The sequence below is a fragment of the Ischnura elegans genome, chromosome 9, assembly GCF_921293095.1.
Source record: "Ischnura elegans chromosome 9, ioIscEleg1.1, whole genome shotgun sequence".
Classification (NCBI taxonomy): Eukaryota; Metazoa; Arthropoda; class Insecta; order Odonata; family Coenagrionidae; genus Ischnura; species Ischnura elegans.
Window position 1 is genome coordinate 109,474,401 of NC_060254.1, and position 21,227 is coordinate 109,495,627.

At 36.3% G+C, this 21,227-nt stretch overlaps 1 protein-coding gene across 14 annotated transcripts in view; it reads right to left on the reverse strand.

Annotated features, from left to right (window-relative positions):
* Positions 1–21,227, reverse strand: part of LOC124165240 (CLIP-associating protein 1-A) — a 383,777-nt gene that overhangs the window by 22,599 nt on the left and 339,951 nt on the right. For 12 of the 14 annotated variants that reach the window (XM_046542552.1, XM_046542559.1, XM_046542558.1 and 9 more), the window contains 6 exons: positions 20,861–20,977; positions 17,203–17,488; positions 8,685–8,796; positions 8,228–8,404; positions 6,011–6,073; positions 746–913 (listed from right to left, as the gene is read on the reverse strand). In XM_046542552.1, the coding sequence (XP_046398508.1) occupies positions 746–913; positions 6,011–6,073; positions 8,228–8,404; positions 8,685–8,796; positions 17,203–17,488; positions 20,861–20,977 (923 nt within the window). The remainder of the gene's footprint in view (positions 1–745; positions 914–6,010; positions 6,074–8,227; positions 8,405–8,684; positions 8,797–17,202; positions 17,489–20,860; positions 20,978–21,227) is intronic. The other 2 variants (XM_046542553.1, XM_046542551.1) reach the window with 2 other exon arrangements.

A 21,227-nucleotide genomic window follows, 5' to 3' on the forward strand; every position in this document is an offset into this window, starting at 1 on the left:
ACTCATTCTAAGTAACATATCTGTAAATTGCACCATTTAATGCACTCTGAGACATCTTGATGCTAGCTTCGTTGAGAAAAGAGACAAATTTAGGTAAAAGAGAGATAAATATTTGAGAATACCCACCCAGAAATAGAAACATGACACTATGTGGCACAGAGCAACCCACGCAGACTTTTTTCATACAAAAGAGAGATGATGCCTGATACAAATTTTGAAATGATAATGTTATTTGAATCACATGGCTTTTTCTAATTCAAGTTAGATAAATTATTCTTGAATTTTAAATGTGCATTCATTTTATAGTAATTGCAAATATGTAGATTTTTAAGGTTATTTTATGATAATTCGTCAATGTAACTGAAAAAATAACTTACGATGTAAAAGTTACTTCTCTAACTTTATTTTTAATTAGATATTTATATACTAAACTGACATTATAGAAAATAAACTGATTAACCTTTAAATAGCTACTTTTCACTGAGATTAACTTTAATCAGTTAATTTATTTTGGTAACTTTCTGAACTCTGAGAAAATGAATACCCTTCAAATATACCCGTTATACTTCACAAACCCTGATAATTTCAAATCAATCACTTAATTTTTGGAAAAGTAATACATTAAGAAAAGGCAAACATTGACCAGTTGAGCAAGAGCATCCTCTTAAGGCCAGTGAGCTCCCGAGTGGCCTCCACCAAAATCATTCCCTAACTACGTGCTAATTCTTACAAAACAATCACTAACCTTTGTGTGTGTGTCCATGAACATTTTGGTGAATATTTCTATGATTTTCTTCAACTCAGAACCAGAGAGGAGATTTCCATTCTGAAAGTATAACTGAAGCCCAACAAGGCCCTCCTTGCGATCTCCCCAATGGGTGCTGGCACAATTCCCTATTATTTCAGTTATGTCCTAAGAAATAAATTTTACAGTATATTTAACAAGAACTGTTGCATAAAACAAAACAAAAAATAAATACAAAAGATGTGAATTGTGAGGTAGAATCAAATATGAGTTTTTTTTAATAGCATCATTAAAATTTTTCTAGCAGCATCACCAAATTGAAGCCATCCTCATGGAGAGAAATGGAAAATGTTAAAAGTAACGTCATACTCAAATGAAAATTTAAAAGAGCAAAATTTTCTGAATAATTAAATTTCACTCTAACATTTATATGAATACAAAATGACAAAGATTAAATGAAATTCATTTCAACTCTTCCATTGAAACTACTACAGTAACAGAAAACAACTGGAAGATAATAAATATTCACACGTAAGGAAAGCAAAATTAATGCATACAAATAATGTAACATTTTATGTATTAGCATCACCAAATACAGCCATGCCATTTACGATGCATAGTCAGAGATTAGGACATCTAAATATCATTATGTGTTATTACAGCAATAATTTACTGAAAGCATTTTTTCAAGCTTCCAAAACCATTCAAATGCATAAATATCTGTACTTAAAAAGCAACATACAGACGTAGAACAGCTAAAATCTTCAAAAATCACTAAATTTATTATCAATAATCAACAGTTAATTTAGGTACAACAACCAGTAGATGAATGGGAATGGGAAATACCAATATTATGAACAATACCACAGCTTAAGCATACATATATTTTTAAACATCGGGTGTTAACTACAATTCTTAAGAGGATGCACCACTCCCACTCCATGAGGTCACCATTGGCATTTTTCCATGATTACTTGGTTGAAACTCATGTCATCAACTTGAAATTTAGAGGGTGTATGGCTAAGTTATACCAGTATCTCAAGAATGAATATTTAACCTTAGAGAAAATACTGAGATAAATTTTAATACTTGAGATATGGTTAATTACTGACAAAGGTGAACTCCAAACAGCATAAAAATTTTAAGATGATAGCGTTAGAAAGGATAGTTTGCACTTACTTGTTGAAATTTAAAGACATTAGTGTTCAACAAGTAATACATACATAGGGAAATCACAATGGTCTCATTGGAGTGATTGCATCCTCTTAAGCTAAAAGTTAATCGCAAAAATATTTCCATTTTAGTACCTCACGAGTTTTACTTTTTTAATCTCTAAAGCTTAGATATACATAGGCATTAACCAACACCAAATATAAATTCAAAACAATGCTCTTCCTATCCCTCAGGAAGTACTAAGCAAAATAATTATACAGAAAAATTTCCTCACATTCTAAGACATTAACAATTTTGAGGGTAAAGTACCTATGAAGTGAATATGAGCATTAAAAAAAATTCAAAATATTAAAAAAGTGAGACTGAACTAGACAAAAGATGAAAAACTTTTTCTTCAAATTAGATTACTAAGTTGATAAATCCAATCAGAACCTTGAAAAATCTTGATTACAAAGTGATTAAAGGCACCGCATAAACGCGTGTAAAGAGAAACACTTCTTTTCCCAGAAATTGCAGCTGAAAATGGGGCTGCATTTCTTACATGAATTTCTTATCTTCCTCCTTCCCTACCCTGTAGCAAGTCTAATTGTAAGGGGAACTGATTGTGAGTGGCCTTGGTTGTCAGCGTGAATTAGTCATCTGAAATCCTAGGTCAAAAACAAGCGGCAGGCAGGGGAGTTTCTCCTTAAGTGACGTATTTGTACAATGCTCCTATTTGCATTTCTTACTAGTAAGCATTGCACCATTGTGTCGATACCTCAGTGGTGAACATGGAAGAGATCATAGAGGGTTTTTCACTCCGGAGGGCACGCTAAATTTACTGCTACTAGCGGGCATCCTGCGGAATTTATACTGCATGAAGTAATCGCATAACAAACTTAGAGAAACAAGTAGTTTTTAAGGACAATATCTGGTTAATAGTCAACATCTGTTGTGATGAGTAATTTCCATTATTCCAAGGGCCTGATTTTTCAATAATCATCTTCAGACGCTATTATGAGGAATTTTGGAAAGGATAAATATAACGGTGCTAAAACCTGTGGTTTAAAAAGTTCAAATGAGTGTGTTCATTGTTGGACTAAATGGCAGATAGAAGCAATTGGAAATGCTTGTTAGTGAAGAGCGGTGAAGAGAGGTAGAGGAGAAGGAGCACACTCCCTCTGTCTTTTAAGCAATGAGGCTACAAGTGATGGAGCAAGGGGCGAACACGTCTGATCTTGCATGAGACATTGTTGCCTTCAAAGCAAAGGGACAGCAATGTGATGCATGCAGTTTACATTGCCTGAAGTTTCCAGCCCGCCTTGTCTTGTTTGAATGCGCTCATACTATGCTTATTTCTTCCGAAATTGTGCTGTTTGGACTATGTTGAGTAATAGTAACCTTGTTGTAGCTATAAGGCTTTGTGTCAACCAATTAGGACTTAAAAAACTTAAATGCTGTCAGATATGCATCGCATTAGGTCTCATTCTTTTTTGAACCTCATGCACATCATACAATTGCTGAAAGCTATTATCTTGGGGCTCAGTAGGTGACTCATCTAGCATTTGGCCTCCAGAAACTGGGGGAATTGAAGCTGGTAGACCGAAAAAGGTCAGTTGGTGAGGCAGAGTAAGAACAAAACACGTTTCCATTGTTCCCATGTAACTTGATATTCTCCTTCGAAGATAATGGTTTATGGTCTGTGTGCTCTCGGAAAGGAAAAAAAACCTTAGAGGCATGGGCTGATGGAGGGCCGAGGGTAGTTTTGTGAAATCTATGCTGTGGTTATTATCTTACAGTGCTGAGATTCCTCCGATTGTTGTTCAATCTCTTGGGAAGGTTCATGCTATGTGCCTGTCGTGTGCTGCCTTAAAATTTTCCACAGCTGAAATTCTATTGCAATACTCCAACGAGAGCTTTTAAACAAAATTGTTCATAAGTAGGACAAGCATCACAGTGCAACGGGATATTCGAGGAGATGATCGGAACTCTTTCTACTCCCTCTAATGGGATGTTACATTCACGAAAGCATTGATTTAAAATTTTGGATTCAGATTCAATTTCTTCAATGAATTTGGATTTGAAGTAGGTGAAGGGCACTATCAGTGGACATTTGTATCCAAAGTATCCGATCCGACCATCCCTAGTAAGCATCATACGGTTGAGACTGCAAGTGAATGCATACGTACCTACTTATCTCCGAGCACCATACCGATACCTCTAATGCACAAATGCTCAACGATCGTTCACCGAATCAAATCCGCTCCCCTAGGAGCCCAACCACACAAATGCGTTCAGCTAGCAGCAGCTGAAGCAAAAACGCTCATCTCCGAAGCTTGGAGATTTGGAGGTAAGCGTATATGCTCTGGTTACTACCACCCGAGCGCATTCCTTTTGTAGGGCTACTACATGAGCGGATTTAATTCGGTGTGAGATAGTCGAGTGTTTCTGCAGTATCGATACATATAGTGTAAATTAGGCTGAAAATGCCACGTAAATTTTTAGAATTGAAAGTGGGAATTTTGATGACTGTCGAAAGTCCAGGCATACCTCTCCAATACCATGCGATAGGATAAAAAAATGCCACAAAAATTTATTTTCTTTAGCTCCGATGTTCAAAATAGAGGTGCGTCTCTTACATGTGTTTGCACGGTATTAATTTTTTTCTGAATAAAGAATTAAGTTTCATGGCTAAGGGATTTGGATACTATCAACTCTGCTTTTCATGACTCCAAAATTAAGTTCCTGTTCATCTTAACACATTTTCAACCACAAATGAAGAAAATTTTAAGCATTATTTCAATTACAGCACTTTTAAAATAAATATTTTTATGAAACTAATGCTGACTCTCATAAGTAATTTGAAATTTCTATTTTGAAAACAAATAGAGACTGAAGATTAGGCTGCTTGATAATATGATCCATCTTTAATTAAATTCAATTAACATTTTCCATACACAGAATATGAACAGCCAACACTTGGTTAAACAACTTGACATACTGCTATGAATGATGAGTTTCAGCTCACACAAAATTATAGCTCATACATGCCAAAATTGAAAAGTAATAATTGTAATATACTGCCAGGAAGTTGAGGTAATAACATAGTGTTCGTATTTGAAAAGTATGATCACTACTTCATGTAATTTTACTGACTAACATTCATCATCCAAGAACAATAATTATACTCGCATATGAACTAAAACACACTTAATATTAAAAGTTATTGTTAAAAATGTTTACAGAGCATGATTCAATCCTACTGAATAGGAAACAAAACAGTTGAATAACAAAAATTATTATGACTGAAAATTGAGAAGATGATGATGAAGTGAGAATTCCCTAAAAATCATGACAAGAATAAATTAAGCACATGGTATTTTCCCATCATGATAATTGCAACTACACTTTGGTGAGCAATGTACTTAGGAACCAAGGAAATGCCATGCTAGGAATAATCTACAATAAACGTATCCACAATAAAATTGCAGAATAATGAAGGAACAAGAAATAAATTTTCAAAAACATACTTCTTTTCTACAGTTTTTTATAAAATTGTTTGGAGCTAAGTGATTATGATAGGCACTACAAAAAAGGGTGAAAATAAGCCAATTACAGAAGAAGCCAAAGCAAACTCCAAGCATTCGAACTGTGATTACCATATTCAAGATCAATACATAGACACTTTTTCCACCATTTCACTGACTAAAGCTAAATGAGAATATACTATGACAAAAATATGGTTTCATTAATGCTAATGATACCAACATATTTCATTCTAGTAAAGTTAGTTCAGAAAGTTTTACAAAAATGTCTACCTAATCCAGGAATGGGAGGGATAGAGGGATATTCCAACTTCCTATTTCACTATGATTAATTTCCATCAGCCTTTAGCAAATATTTTTTCTCCTACGGTTAATTCTAACAGACAACTAATTTTCCCAACTGATTAAACCTTCCTACAGAGTACGGTAGCACAATTCTAAGATGAGTGCAAGTTAAGATGAGTGAATCAATGAAATATAATGAAATTGGTTAATAAACTATAGAGAAGGATGAGTTTTCTTAAAGAGAAAGGAAAAATGAAGAGAGAGGCAGGGGGTGTAAACCCACCTTGCAAGAAGGCTCCCACACGTCTCGGTAGAGCCGCTGCTGGGAACCACTCCATGAATACTGCTACATGGTTAGTCAGTCGGAACAAAAGACAAGACACAACATTTTGTGCAGTTAAGCTCAACAACAACTAAAAACATATGAAGATTACAAAATGGAAAAAAAGATAGCTTCCAATGGAAAAACAAAACTATCTATGAACTTACTAGCAAAAAATTTGATTATAATTAGTCACTCATTCTAAGATAAGCTTCCACAAAGCTCAGACAACTCAAGACTTGTGAAATGGGTTCTTTTTGGAGGGAAATAAGCAACATCACTCAAATATTGGAAGGAAATGATTTGGTTATTCAGGGTCTGGCAGCTAACTTCACGGTGCTTAAAGCTACAATGAATTGTAAAATGGACAAGAGAGAAAAAGTTTTCGATACCAAGAATTTAAGAACAAATTATATTTTTTCTTAATCCCATCCCTACTGAGGTTGATTGGACATAAAGAGCTTTAGCGAGCAATGAAAATTGATTTAAGATGGAGAACGTGTCCATGAGTATACACTACAGTAAGACAGATAGAAAGTCAGAAGTTAAGAAAGAATCTAAGATTCACTCACAAATTTTCTACACATCATTTCACTATAATTATAACTACCAATTACTGGAATACAAATCTCAAATTTTTTCCTATAGTCAAAAGTAGAAATGGCCATAATACTGATCACATAAATTTAGCTTACACTAGAAACCTCATAAATAATACGGATTTTAGCTTTATAATAACAATTAAGGATTAACGTCTAAAAATTCCAAAACGAAATAATAACAATGACTCTCCCTAATTATAGTAATACCTCTGATGCCATATTTCTGGCTGATGAAAACATGACTAAGATTCGCATGATTTCTTCCAAACCTACTGAGTGAGCTACACTGAAAGTAAACACAATTGCTCCAAAAATAACTAGAATTGCTGATGAGTACAGGAAGTTGACCCTTAAGAGACAAGGTGACAGCAAAAACCAATTACCTATAATAAAATAAATTGCTAGCAAAGCTGACAAGTCAGCTCAAAATAAAATATGTGACCACTTCTAGTTTAAAACAAGTCAAAATGGTCAAATATGTGGGCATTCTGTAGCAATCAATTTTTCCACACTGCCATAATGAAAGGCATAAAAATGTTAAAGCAGCTGTTATAGTAAAGCGCAAAATAACAAAATAAATTTTGAATAGCAGCATTCAATCCACTCAACAGTAACATCAAGTAGTTCAGCCGCATTTCAACAACACTGCTTTATTTCTGGGATCTTTTAATATAAATTTGTGTGAGTCTTAAAACAGTGGTTTCCAAAATTTACTCTCACTAAAAATTTCCATGAAAAAATAAATTATAATGTTGGAGATTCAACTAATAAGAGCGATACCAATCTTTACATAGCAAATTACCTCAAATATTTTCTTGAGCACTAAGATTCCACATACAGCATATGTATTTAGATCATCAATAAAAACACTGCAAAAGAGAACCGATTCCTCAAAACCCAAAATCAAAACAATTATGTTAGCAATCATTTGTGGAATACCAGGTCAGCATAAATTCAAGGGGAAGGACTTGCAATACAGGAATGTCTATGCTTGCTCACAATAGTTGTGTAAAAATTAGTGAGAAATCTTTCTTCAGTATAAGACAACAGTATAAGACCATAGGTCAAAGTCAAACATATTGCAGTAATTTGCGTCAAAATAACACATTAAAACGAAATAATACAAAATGTCTCATTAAAATAATAAAGCTTAACAGAAATTTAGTTCTTGAATTTTGGAAACCACTGCTACATCATCCCTAATATGAATAAGAGGTAAACTAAAAGATCCCAAATGAATATATACCAATAAACACATTTAAATTGGTAATAAATAACATACTTATCCATTTTAAGCCAGGAATAATGAATAAACACTAATATCCAAAATGAAATCATTAATGAGAGTAGGTAAAAAGAACTATATTATTCTCACAGCCAAACAGAATAAATGTAATGCCTACAAAAAATAAAATTTCATTAAATATTCCACACTGGAATCGTAATTCCCTGGATATCATTATGACCCAAAAGTAAAATGATAGTGAAATTAAAAAAATACAATCAGCAAAACAAACAATGCTACGAAAAACTTCACTCTGGTTACTGATGCAGTGTCATGCCAAATGCTACTTACATCCGATGGTCTCCTGAATGAGTCATAGGAACGTTCAGAGCATACTGATGACGTTTCGCTGTCATCAGAGTGATCATCAAATGGACGAAACACTCCACCAGAACCCCCAGACGTAGATGAGGATTTTCTTCGATGAAGTGGGTGTGGATCATCGGAGATGCTCAACCCATCAAAATTCTAATGAAGAAAGAACAGGAGACATTAAAACAAGGTAAAAAGTTTGACGGCATCAGAAGTAGACTATATTTGAAGTAACTACAGTAGACTCTTGCTATTACGAAGTTCACGGGACCGAAAAATCGGAGGTTCGTAATAACGAAGTTCTGGAGTAAAAAAACCTCTTCTAAACATTAATGTTTCAGAGGGTATGTTTTTTTCCATCTTCATGCTTCAAATTGAACATACTTTTCAGAGCATTTTATTCACATCCATTCCTTCAGTATCAAGTGAAACCTACCAAAGCATCGGCTAGCTCCCTTTCAGCCTCTCTACTCTGCTGTAACATTTTCTGGGCCATTACAGGCCGAGCTGTTGAAACTGGAGGTCGATCTCTCCCTAGCATGGAACCTCTGGAAAGAATGAAATAACAACATGCTACATGAGAAATAACTAATTTTTTCCAATAAAAATAATTCATAATTCAAAAATACGACATAATCCATTCAACAAGATAAGAGCAGCAACAAGAAAAGAAGAATCTTAGAGGCTACAAGCAGCAAATGGAAGGAAAGTAATAAAAATATTATTCTCCAAGCTAGGCCACCATCATATTAACGCATCTGTAGATTTTTCTTACAGCTAAAAAGCTTAATAATTTACTAAGCAACATTAGTGTTTAAACCTGCTATTATCTTCCTTTGAGGGAAGAATCAACTACACCCATGTCTCGTATAGCGCAAGGGATGCGTTCCTCGGGGTCTTTGCGCTATACGAATTTGCGTTATACGAGAGCGTTTTATCATTGGGAAGATAGGGATGCGTTCCTGGTAGGATAGGTCTTGGGTATTGAATTTCCTCTAAAACATCTATATTCCCATAAAAAGCCTTAGAAAACATTATTTATATAAATTTTTATAGTTTAAAACATCTTTAAAGATAGTATTCACGCATTCAAAGACTTTTATTCACGTTAAAAAAAATTGTTACGTGCTTTTGAAATTCCCTCCTGTCATGCGGGTGGGCTAACATCTGCTATCTCAGGGGATCGTAATGCGTTGCCGGCAGTTGACGATTTTTCAAACTAGTCTAAAAACAACTATTGTGTCACCCAGGCCCTTTTGTCGCTCATCGAAATGACAGGAAAATACTACTTTAAATGCCATTTCATAGCTAGCGGAGTTTATGAATGATAAATCATTTTAATTTGAAGTCCTCCGAGTCATTAGCAGCTACGTGAAACAGTCTTAAAATGCTTTGAAACATGACCCAGGTTTTCCTTCCCTGAAAATGAATGAACGAGATTGCATTCTTTTCCAAAACAATATCGTCTCGTCAACACTAAAAACTGGTTGAGGGGGAAAGGAGCCACTTTCAATCACAGCTTGGAGTTCATCAGAAAATGTTGCGGTGACTGCGCTATCAACACTTGCATATTCACCTGATATCGCCGCACTGAAAATACCTGCTTGCCATTTAAATGCTGGAACCAACCGGAGCTTTCACTAAATGTCTCGGAGCGATTACCACTCTCGTCTTTTTGTACTGATTCTTTATGAACTTTCCGTATGTGTAGACCGCTTGGTTGAAGTTGGTGCGGCTGAGGTCACTGATGTTTTAACTTCGTCTTTATTCAGAATAAGGCATCGTACGTTTAAACTTCCGCGCAATATCGCTTTGACGCTCTCCATTTTCAAATCAATTGACCTCTTTCAATTCCTCTTCTAGGTTTATAGTTTTAATTGATAAATTCTTGATTTTTCTACACGCATTCCTATTTTTTGCCATATTCTCTTGGTTTTTACTCTGTATGGCTCTATCTAAATCACCTTCCACTGCTGAACTGTATTCCTGAGACGCAGAAGGCCTAAGACTGCGGGGAGGGAACGAAGCCATTGTGTTTGAGACTCTATAGCGGACCCTTTTATGTGTTGATGCTATTCATGCGCAACTCGGCCACCGCTCCATTTCTCCCCCGTGAATACCGATGACCTTGAAGGCTTTAGCGTAGACGCTCTACCTGGAAGTCAATCGCCCGATAACCTATGACGGTAAAAATACGTCTCAAACCGTATTGCTGAAAAAAAAAATCATTTCCACTAGCCCCACGCTTAATTAACGATCTAAATTATTTATTATCATTCTGTTAAGGAGACGAGATAAATTACTTCGGTAAGCCGGCTATCTGGACCCAATGACGAGTAATACTTTTGGCCATTGCACAGCAATCAATTTCGATTAATATATAAACAAAAAAAGAAGCTTTGAGGCAAGCAATAACATTAATATGCGTAAAATGATAGAAATTTCGTTTGTACTTCGCGCAAGTTCACGTTTTATCACGAGAGCGTTTAAGAGTTTTGATTAGGCTACACTGCATTGCAATGTTTCCCCGAGGAACGTATTTGCGCTATATCGAAATTGCGCTAATCGAAATTGCGCTATACGAGACATGGGTGTAAATATAATGACAAATAAGGTTGTCCACCAAATTTTTCTTTTTATGTATTCGAAAGTTAAAGCTAAAAGATAAATTATAGTTGTTTCAATTTTCTTTTCTGCAATTTTAAGACACATAAATTAAAAAAATAAATAATAATTAAAAATAAATAAACACCGAAACAGCCAACTGCCATATTAATTAAGGAGTGACAAAAGAAGACGGTTTTTTCATCATTACTGTCTTTGTCTCCATGCTAGGAGCAATGAGAGAATCTTGATGATCTGACAATACAAATGACTGCAATTTAAAAAGCACCAAAAAATTTGCTAAAATAGAATGGAGAAAATTATGAGCTATATTTTCCCCCACTGCTTATTGCCCACAACTTAGGCCTGAGCAACAGAAATAGCCTTAATTTTTGCTGCATACAGCTGAGGTACAGGACCATGCCATATTTCTCATCTACATTTCAATTTAAACCAGCAAGAAAAATTTCGCACCCATCCTGAGGATGAATTTTTTTCATAACCATGGTTTTGTGAAATAGTTGTCATCATTACCTGCCAAAGTCAACTGTACGATGAAGCCATGGCCGTGGAATATGTTCATCCTGAGGAAGTATCCAAAGTTTTCCTAATCGGTTGGGCATGAATTATAGATTCCACTAAGTTATGCCAAATATCATCTTACCAGTCAATATATGTATATGTAGTTAAGACAATTATTACAGTTTGCTTTAATTCTTAACTCTCTCTGTATTTAATATTTTAATTCATGCTCTACATTAACCAAAAATTAGGCCTCCTTCTGAAATTCCCAAGTTTTATTTTGATACTTAAACCCGCATAACAAGCTTGTAAGCTAATGCTTAGACAGAAGATTAAAATACTATTAAGTTATGGGGTAAGGTTTCAACTAGTGATGGGTCGATTCCAAAATTTTAACGATTCCGATCCCGATTCTGACATTTCGATTCCGATTCTACCGATACCGATTCCATCGATTCTGATGCCAAGGGCTCCATGAAAAATATCACTTAATTCCAGGCAACAAGATAACCACTTAAAAAATTAGGTATTACTCTGTGAAAGAATCAGTTGACAAAAGCATCTTTCATATCATCACTATGTAATTAAAATATAATACCTAAATTTCAAAACAGAACATACCTGAAAAGTGGTGTTACCTCATAGGTATTACTTTAGAATATTGGCTCTCATGTTTTAATTTAAAATAAAAGTATCTTCTTTAATATCTATTTTTTTATTGAAAATATCTTATCATTATCAATTTCGTCTCACAAATTTAGTCTCCTTTACAGACTTTAAATTTTTGCTCAGAAAGCAAAGCATCTTCACTCTGTCAGGACAAAGCCTGTTGCGTTTTACATCACATATTTTTCCTGCCGAACTAAAAAGTCTTTCACTGAACACAGTGGATGGCGGTATGGCAAGAAACATTTTTGCTAATGCTTTCTGCCTTGGGTACGATATATCGTACATATATACAAGTCTTCCAGTATTTCCCAGGGAAGGAATTTGGTGTTACATTCATCTCTGATAAATCAGCTTCCACTTCAGCTTCAACAGTGTTTGCTATGGTAACTTAGGGTACTTTTCCAAATGCATCACTCTATCTTGACCTGTCACAGGCTCCCTAGTCTGAATTTTCTTCTTCGGAAGATAATAGGGAAGTCTGAGTAGCACTTTTTGATCTTGAGTCGAGTTAAAAATTACTTGCGAGTGACGAGTCGAGTATGATAATTTCTGAACCAGGCAATACAGCAATGCATACTACAATATATTCTACTCCAATTTTCTATGATGAATGTCTAGCCTAATGTAAGAAGGAAAATATAATGAGGATCGTTGATGGTTATTGTCAGAAGTAGGAGATGAATGAAAATTAATTTGTCTTCAATAGTTCCCCAGGCACAGTTGAAATTAATTAACCCCAAGTAATATGTTGATCATTTAAGTCATATATACATATATCCAAATTACAAGGGAGAGCTCTGACTATAGTAATTTTCACAGCTATAATAAAGATTACATACAACGTATGTGAGTCATGTAATATTTGGTCCTTTCAAATTATCAAGCAGAAAAACCAATTACAGTAGAATCCTGATTTAAGGTTTTTCAGGGGGGACAAAATTTAAAACACTAAATGCGGAAAAACACTAAATGAGGACCTGCCATTTTTTTCAGGTTTTAGGGTCTGTAATGATTGGAATGGCTTTTTATGAATAAAAAATATTATTTTAAGTAGCTAAAAGGTGCTGAATGCAGCAAAAAATTCTTTAATGAAATGTTCTCTGCCCTATGAAGGTTGGATAATACTTTTCAGGAATCAGCTAAAAAAATGGGTAGTAAAAATAAGTAATGAGAGGATGACAATTGTTTTAATGAAATATTTTAAGAAAATTCTAATAAATATCAACTTAAAAGCATCCCCACACAGATTATTATTATGGACATTAGTGATTCCATTTTTATGCATATTTCAGTGGTCTCGATGAAATTTAGAATTTTTTCTGTAAAAGTGAATGGAGATGGGAGAGTTGCTTACGCGGCGTGCTGAACACATTGACTCCGACTCACCTTGTTTCTCGGCAGCTTTTAATAAAATTTGGTTGGACCTTGAATTACGATTTGCTAAACTCTGTTAAGTGAAAAGGTTTAATCTTCAACAGAACTGGATTTCATCCGAAAAATTGTCAGTGCCTCTGGAGTTTGGCAATTTCGTCAGGGTTATGATGTTGAAGTCAACCACCAAGGGATAACTGCCGGATTTTCGTATTTATCTGCGCTCATCTATTCTACCGTGAGTATGCAGTGATTTTTTTTCCAGCATGAACGATTTATTTGGAGTCATGGACCGTGATAGTTCATCAAAACTCTGATTGTCATTCTCTTTTAACATTAATTAGCACCAGATAAATATTTTTGAATCGACAGCGATATTAACCAGCCGCATGTCGATAAATTGGCTCCGGGATATCTAAATTACGATGTAAAATAATGTTGCTCCGTAGGGAAAGAATGCTCTCACTCATGGTCATGACAGGGGAAACACTTCCTCTGTTCTTTCGCTGTTCCTCCGTGGAAACTGACCTTGGAATGGATTATAGAAAGAATCTTCTAGTTATGTGCGCAATTGATATTGGGCCTCCTCTTTTGAAAAGAGAAAGTAGCCGACTGAAAAAATATTGGGCTAATAATCGACTGCCCGTAGGGAGTAGAGTTCAAAGGGGCATAAGCCATCAATTGAAAACATAACGAGAAATCCATTATTGTAGCGGCCCTCGGAGGATAACTCGTGTCATCAGTCGTCACGTATCATCGAAGTCAAGTTCAAGAAGTGAAGGATAAGGTAGTTATCCTTCACTTCTTGAACTTGACGTGAAGGATAAGGTAGTTAGTTAAGGAGGTTATTAAGGGATGACTTTGCTCCATTAGATCGGATCTGATACAAAAAGTGCCTGGTGTTTGGATCAGAAGGGGAGCGAAACGTTACGAGAAGACAAATCACCCAACTTGTGAGTTGAAGGTCGCAGTGCTGCGTTCGCGGAAGAAAGCAGTTGAAGAAGCGTTCCCCGGTAGATTCTATCGACTCTTGGTAAACTTTCATGAGACTGTTCTTGTTGATGAGCATAAATTTGAAGATTTGGATGAACCGTCAAGAAAAAACGTTAAATCGGGCAAAAAAATCTTGAGCGGGACAAATTTTTACGACCATAAATGCGGAAAAATGCAAAATGCGGAAACACTAAATACGGATAATTTTTACATTGTCCTAATAGGGAATGAATCGGGACCCAAAAAAATGAACGCTAAATGCGGAAAAACGTTAAATGCGAAGACCTTAAATCTGGATCCGACTGTATTCTACGGGTTCCAACTATTCAGGTTTTGACGTCTCCATGTTACAGTATTACTGCCTGCAGAAAATTGCCTTTTGCTAAACACTTGTGTGACGTGGTAAGTACTTTCCAACCAAAATTGCAAGATTTCGGAAACTTTGGAATTTCTATTAAAAATTATATCAACGTTTTAATGGATCTTGAATCTTCATGGAATTCAAGTTCTTCAAGAATTCCATTAATTTTTCTCTCTCTTAAGCAAGCCAACTTAATCTCTTCACTTTTCTTCAATATCCGAGCCATATTTCTTATGTATAGGATGGTTCTGAAAAATATCCAATCCTTAGTAATTTCACTCGAGTAATGGGCTAAATGATCAAGTCGATCCATACATAATCCTTTCTAACATTCTCCATTTAGTGTGTTAGGTCAATGAAGACGATTATCTGTGCTTTAAATGACGATTTTCAAGACTAAAGTTTTAAAAAAATTGAAAAATCGGTCTCAAGAGTTCCGCGGCATGTAGCTCAGCTTTAACGTGCGATTGAAAAATCGCTCTTATTTCTCTCGTCGCAAACGTTTTTTTTCCAAGATTTGTACTAAAAACTCTTTAAAAATCTCTACTTTATATTGTGGTTCAAATTTTATGAGTTATATTTTTCGTAAACGAGTCTACTTTTTGTCAAATTTCATGTGAAAAACGGGTCGGCCATTTTTCAATGTAAAACCAGACAGATGAGAGCCACAATCTTCAAAAGTCATTGAAAGTATAGGCAAAGCCCCAGGTCAAAGGAATATTGCGTTTTTTATTCCATAAAAATCATACCAACGCAACACCACCTCGATAAATTCAAAGATTTTCGAGGAAAAATGAGATCGCGCGTGGTTTTGAAAAGTTGGTCATATTTGGGCCACTGTATCATCACTAAGGGCCTTATTTATGTAAAATGGCATATACACTTATATCTGGTATATTTTATGAGTATTTACGCTAAGTTTCAAGTCTATCGCCAAAAAGGTCATTTAGGACTTCATTCCAGCTTTTTCCGATTTCGGACCAGTGTGCGCCGGGTCGGAAGACGATCGGCTGCCGGGGCTGGCGTAAAGGTATTCGGCGCCCACGTCGACAACTATAGTGTATTCAGCAAGCTGAAACTACCAGGCCAAGGCATTAGAATGACTTATCGGCTTTAAAAATTGTATTATTACATGAGTTTCATGATAGCGCTTCCTGTCAGCAGATTGCTGGACCTGCTAGCCTCGAAAGCTCTGTAACCTTAACTACTCGACTCGACATTAGTATTGCTTCTAGAAACGCTCGAATCGAGTACCAACTACTTGACTCGACTCGAACTTTCGAGTACTCGCACATTCCTAGAAGATAACGTGTTTTGTTATTACGATTACGTGGCGCGAACATTCAAATGACTGTTTGAAACGCGGTCGTATATAAATTTGTGGTTTGAAGTATGTACTACTGGAATCAGAATCGATTTTTCACCTTGGCAAGTACTCATTTTCGATTCCGGTTCTTGGCCGTGAATCGAGGAATCGAAGAATCGAACCGACCCATCACTAGTTTCTACATAATAAAAGAATATCTCATTTATTAAGAGAAAACAATTCTGCAAACTCTAGCTCATACAAGTTATCAAATTAAAGTCATGAACCAAGATGAATTTAAGGTGGTGCGGCAAGACAATTTTTGTGAGTGTGACAATGAGCAATATTTCCTACTTTTGGACTTAGTTTATGAAGTTGGTAGCACCCTGGATATCAAAGTATTTAAATTATTAACTAGGCTGATGGCAAAATGGAAGTAGGGAGACAAAATGGAAACACTGTATCTGTATAACACAGTGAAAGTGTGCATTAGTGTGAAATTTTATGAGGGGGGCATAGAAATGTTCAGAGAAGCAAATCCTAATCTTCCACATCAAAATAAAATAAATTCTAGCTGGTGCAGTAAAATAAAAACATTTTCAGCATAATGGAATCAAACCATACATCTCCTGACAGCTAGCCACAACACAAAATTTTGGCATACCAATCCACTGTCATTTGGTAAATTTGGAGAAGTATTTTCACAGCAATTATTTTTTCTTTCAACATTCACTCTTACTGCTCTGGAGTATTTTTTACGCACTAAAACCTAATTTAAGAGCACCCGAATTCTCAATGCTAATGGCTTTGGGTGAGTGCTAAAGGAGAATCAGTTAAGTATACATTCTCTGCTGCAACTTGACAAAAATGTTGTCCTCTTTCAGTTGTAACAGATACTCCATTAGTAACAACATCATCATTATTTCAAATTAGATTATAAAGTAACTAGAAAGAAAGTTTTTAGAACATGAAATGCCCTGAGTTGTTTAAACACCAAACTTTCCAGAAATGTCAAAGAAATTGCGCATTATCTCAAATTTTTATAACAAGGGAATACAGGCGTGGACATACCATAAACTCAAAGCATTTCGATTGATAGAACGTTCAGTGCAAAAATAGAAACAGTACCTTGTTTTTCCAATTGAAGACAGATGGCGCCCGTGATGGTACATGTGGGATGAAGGAGACACAGAAGATGACAGTGACGTTTGAGGCGCATAATGTCTCCCATTTGGACTAGTTTCTCGACTTGCTTCCCGACTTGTTCCTGTACTCCTGGGGATTCCCGACAGGTGGCGTGGCCTGTGATGTGGACCTGTGGGTGAGCCTTCCATAATAGAGCCACCTCCTCCCAGCTGACCTGAATAGGTGGCGTAGCTCAGGCGAGACGATGGGGATCCTGACCTACTGCTTGCTGCATTCACAAATGAAATTTAAAATATGTACTATTTAATCACACAGCAAACATATTTAGGACTATCAAGTCCATTCATACAGTCATGAACGCCTAAAAAAATCGAAGCATTCAATGAGCAAAACTTCCAAAGACTCACACTTGATGGTGTGTAATCTAAACACGATGAGGTAGACAATATTGTAGGTATCTAAATTTTTAACAGTTCTTAAAACTGACCAGGTTTTGAGATAAAATAAATCACCAATGGGTAAACAATGAGCAAAGTGACATGAAGGAATGCTTGCATAAAAAGTCTTGGTGAAGGGGATAATGATAGATAGATTTAACCTCACCATCTTTTGCTATCCTCGTCCTCCCCTTCAGAAAACATTTGTGAATAGAAGTATACACTTGTGTAAAATAAGTTCACTGATTACCTGAAGATGATTATTTTAGAATGGAAATACAAAGAGTGGGGTGAGTGAGATCACGTGGGGCGATATCAAACAATACAACTGCCAGGGTATGCATTGTATTAACTTATAAATTCTATGCATTGCTACAACATTATTTGAGGTCCGGCCCTAAAAATTATACAATGCATTTTACATCCTATAAATAAGATGTGCTCATGACTTTTCACTGGAGTTTTGGTGATGCATATAAGGTACAGTAGGCACATCATGAATTTAAGAGCCAAAAAAGAAACTACTGAGAAATTTTGTGTATGTGAATAGATTACGATAACATTCCATCAACAGATACATTTATAGGCATTATTTTTGAAAATATCATACAAGTTCGGCAATTACGTAAAGCAGCACAACACATGGCATAACTTTGCGTAGTTCCTCTGGGACACATGGTGGGCAACTATGCAAGGGTGACCTGAGGCTGGCATGTACAAGTACGATGCAGAGCAGCTATGGTGAGCTGTTGACAGAATTAAGGATAGAAAGGTGATTACAAGGGAAAATGCCTATGCTTAGCTGATACAGCCTGAAATAATGACATATTTTCAGAGGCATTCCTGAAATTTCTACAGGGAATAAAATTGATTGCTTCAGGTGCAACTTGGTGGAAATATTGGACAATCATGTTGTGAATAAGTCAACTTTGGAATTCCCACTGATTTATTTCAGACATGCAAGTCTGAAATCTAAGCATAATCAACATTCAAGCATGAATAGACATCTCACATTGATGCACCATCAGGGAAAAAGTCTCAGGGAAAAATATGAATTTTGAGTCACAGAAGAAAGTGATTCCTCGTGGAATGAATAATTCATTAGTCAATAAATTTGACATTTTTGTGGCATGAGAAAATTCTTGACATAGGGATGGCCTTGGCCATTTCTGATTTCACCTGTTCATTATAAAAAAAGAATGCATGTTTGACCATTGTTAATTAGTGATTTTCTTGTAAACAATTAATGCTGGAAGGTTTTCTTTCTAGTGAAAATGTTATAAACAAGTTTCAGATTTTAGAAGTAGGTAATTGCGCATATTTAACAAATAAATAATTAATAATCGGTGATTATACATCAAAATGTGTTCAAACTTGCCCCACGCTACAGTAATAAATACAAGAAAGATTTCGTGCTTTCCCGGCGAATGGACTTGGTAAAGAGTTCTCGGGATCGCCACCGGGTCAGGAACTCCATATCTGCCGACGTTTCGATGTCCGACTCGGTCATCGTCCTCAGGGCTGTGAATGTCGAGTGAGAATTTGACTTGCTTATATACAGTCACTCTGGTGGTCAGGTGACTGCTGATTGGCTGTCGTCAGCGGCATGCTCTGATTGGTGGTTTTGCCTAGCCTTTTGTATAGTCTTGAGCACAGGTTTCCAGGTGCTGCTCAGAGCATATCCGGAGTCTCTATTGATGGTATTCTTAGTCAGTCTAATTTCAATAGACTCTTTAATGAGTCGATCCCAAAAGCCATTGGATTGGCAGAGCATCTTGGTGTCGTCAAACTTAACAGTATTTTTGCATTCCATCCAATGCTCTGCGATGGCTGACTTTTCGGGCTGTCCTAGGCGGAGGTGGCGCTTATGTTCTTTGAGCCGCGTGTCTATAGTGCGGCCCGTCTCACCGATGTATATTTTCCCGCACCCACATGGCACTTGGTAAACGCCAGGTGTCTTCAATCCTACCGGATCTTTTGCTTTGACGAGCATGTCCCGGATCTTTTTTGGTGGTTTGTGGATGGCCTGGATGTTGAATCTCTTCAGAATTCTCGCTACTTTCCCCGACACTGAAGAGATGTATGGTAAACACGCCTTCGCAGTTCGATCGTCTCTTTCTCGATCTTCTCTCCTTGAGTTGGTCATGGATATGGACCTTTTTAGGGCCTTGGAAATTTGTCTCTCATCATATCCATTCTGCTGGAAGGTTTTCCGAAGGCGCTTTAGTTCAGGTGCTAGGCTATCTTTGTCCGAGATAGATACGGCTCGATGAATCAGGCTTTTCATTACTGCCATTCTCTGCGAAGGATGGTGGTGACTACGTCCATGTAAGTAAAGGTCCGTGTGGGTGGGTTTTCGGTAAACGCCAATAGAGACTCCGGATATGCTCTGAGCAGCACCTGGAAACCTGTGCTCAAGACTATACAAAAGGCTAGGCAAAACCACCAATCAGAGCATGCCACTGACGACAGCCAATCAGCAGTCACCTGACCACCAGAGTGACTGTATATAAGCAAGTCAAATTCTCACTCGACATTCACAGCCCTGAGGACGATGACCGAGTCGGACATCGAAACGTCGGCAGATATGGAGTTCCTGACCCGGTGGCGATCCCGAGAACTCTTTACCAAGTAATAAATACAGTTAAAAGTGGCAGAAATTTTTTGTAGCAATTTCTTATCAACCTTGACCTCAAGTATTATGCTAACAGCCAAACCAACATTTACTTTTATTAACAAAAATTGATAGCACACACAAAATATATAGCTGAAAAACTAAAGCCATGGGTACGCAAGGAATACAAATTAGAACTCATGCAATTTTAGCCAATTTGGTTACCATTAATTCATTAACTTTCTGCTTGTTAAACAAATATTCCTTTTACTGCAGACAATTTCAAGGTTAAATGTGATATAAAACAAAAAGCATTACAATATTTTGATGGCAACAACTTGGTAAGATACATACCTGGTTATTGGAGCTGCCAGTGTTCCAATGCGTGCAGCCCTACACACAAACAACAAAAATCTTCTCGACTTAAAATTAGGATGATCTCAATTTCAGGATTGTCACCACCCATGCTACATTTCCCAACAATTACATCCCTTAAATACCAATTTAAGACTTTAAATTACCTTTATTGCAAGTTGATTTCTCAAAAAACATGAATTATAAAAAATATACAATACAATGAGTTACTTACGTTGAGATTGGGATACTCCCGCAACACGTGTTCTGGTCCGTCCGACTCGTTCTGGAGAGGTTATAGCACTCACAGACATTGCATTTCCTGCGCCGTCCATATTTTTCCGTGGCCGAGCTATTATCCAAAACAGGGATTATGATTATTACACAAATATAATGAGGCAGGAAATACAAGGTTAACAGTGCACTTAGCATACCTTTAAAAGCAGCATGCTGTCATTAATTAATTATGTTCTGTCAACCACCATTTAAATTAATTTGCTTTCATATAAAATAGATTAAGCACTTATCAATTTTATTTCAATTTCTTTATAACCCCAATTGGCACTGACCCACTCACAAGACTCACACTTACAATTAATTTA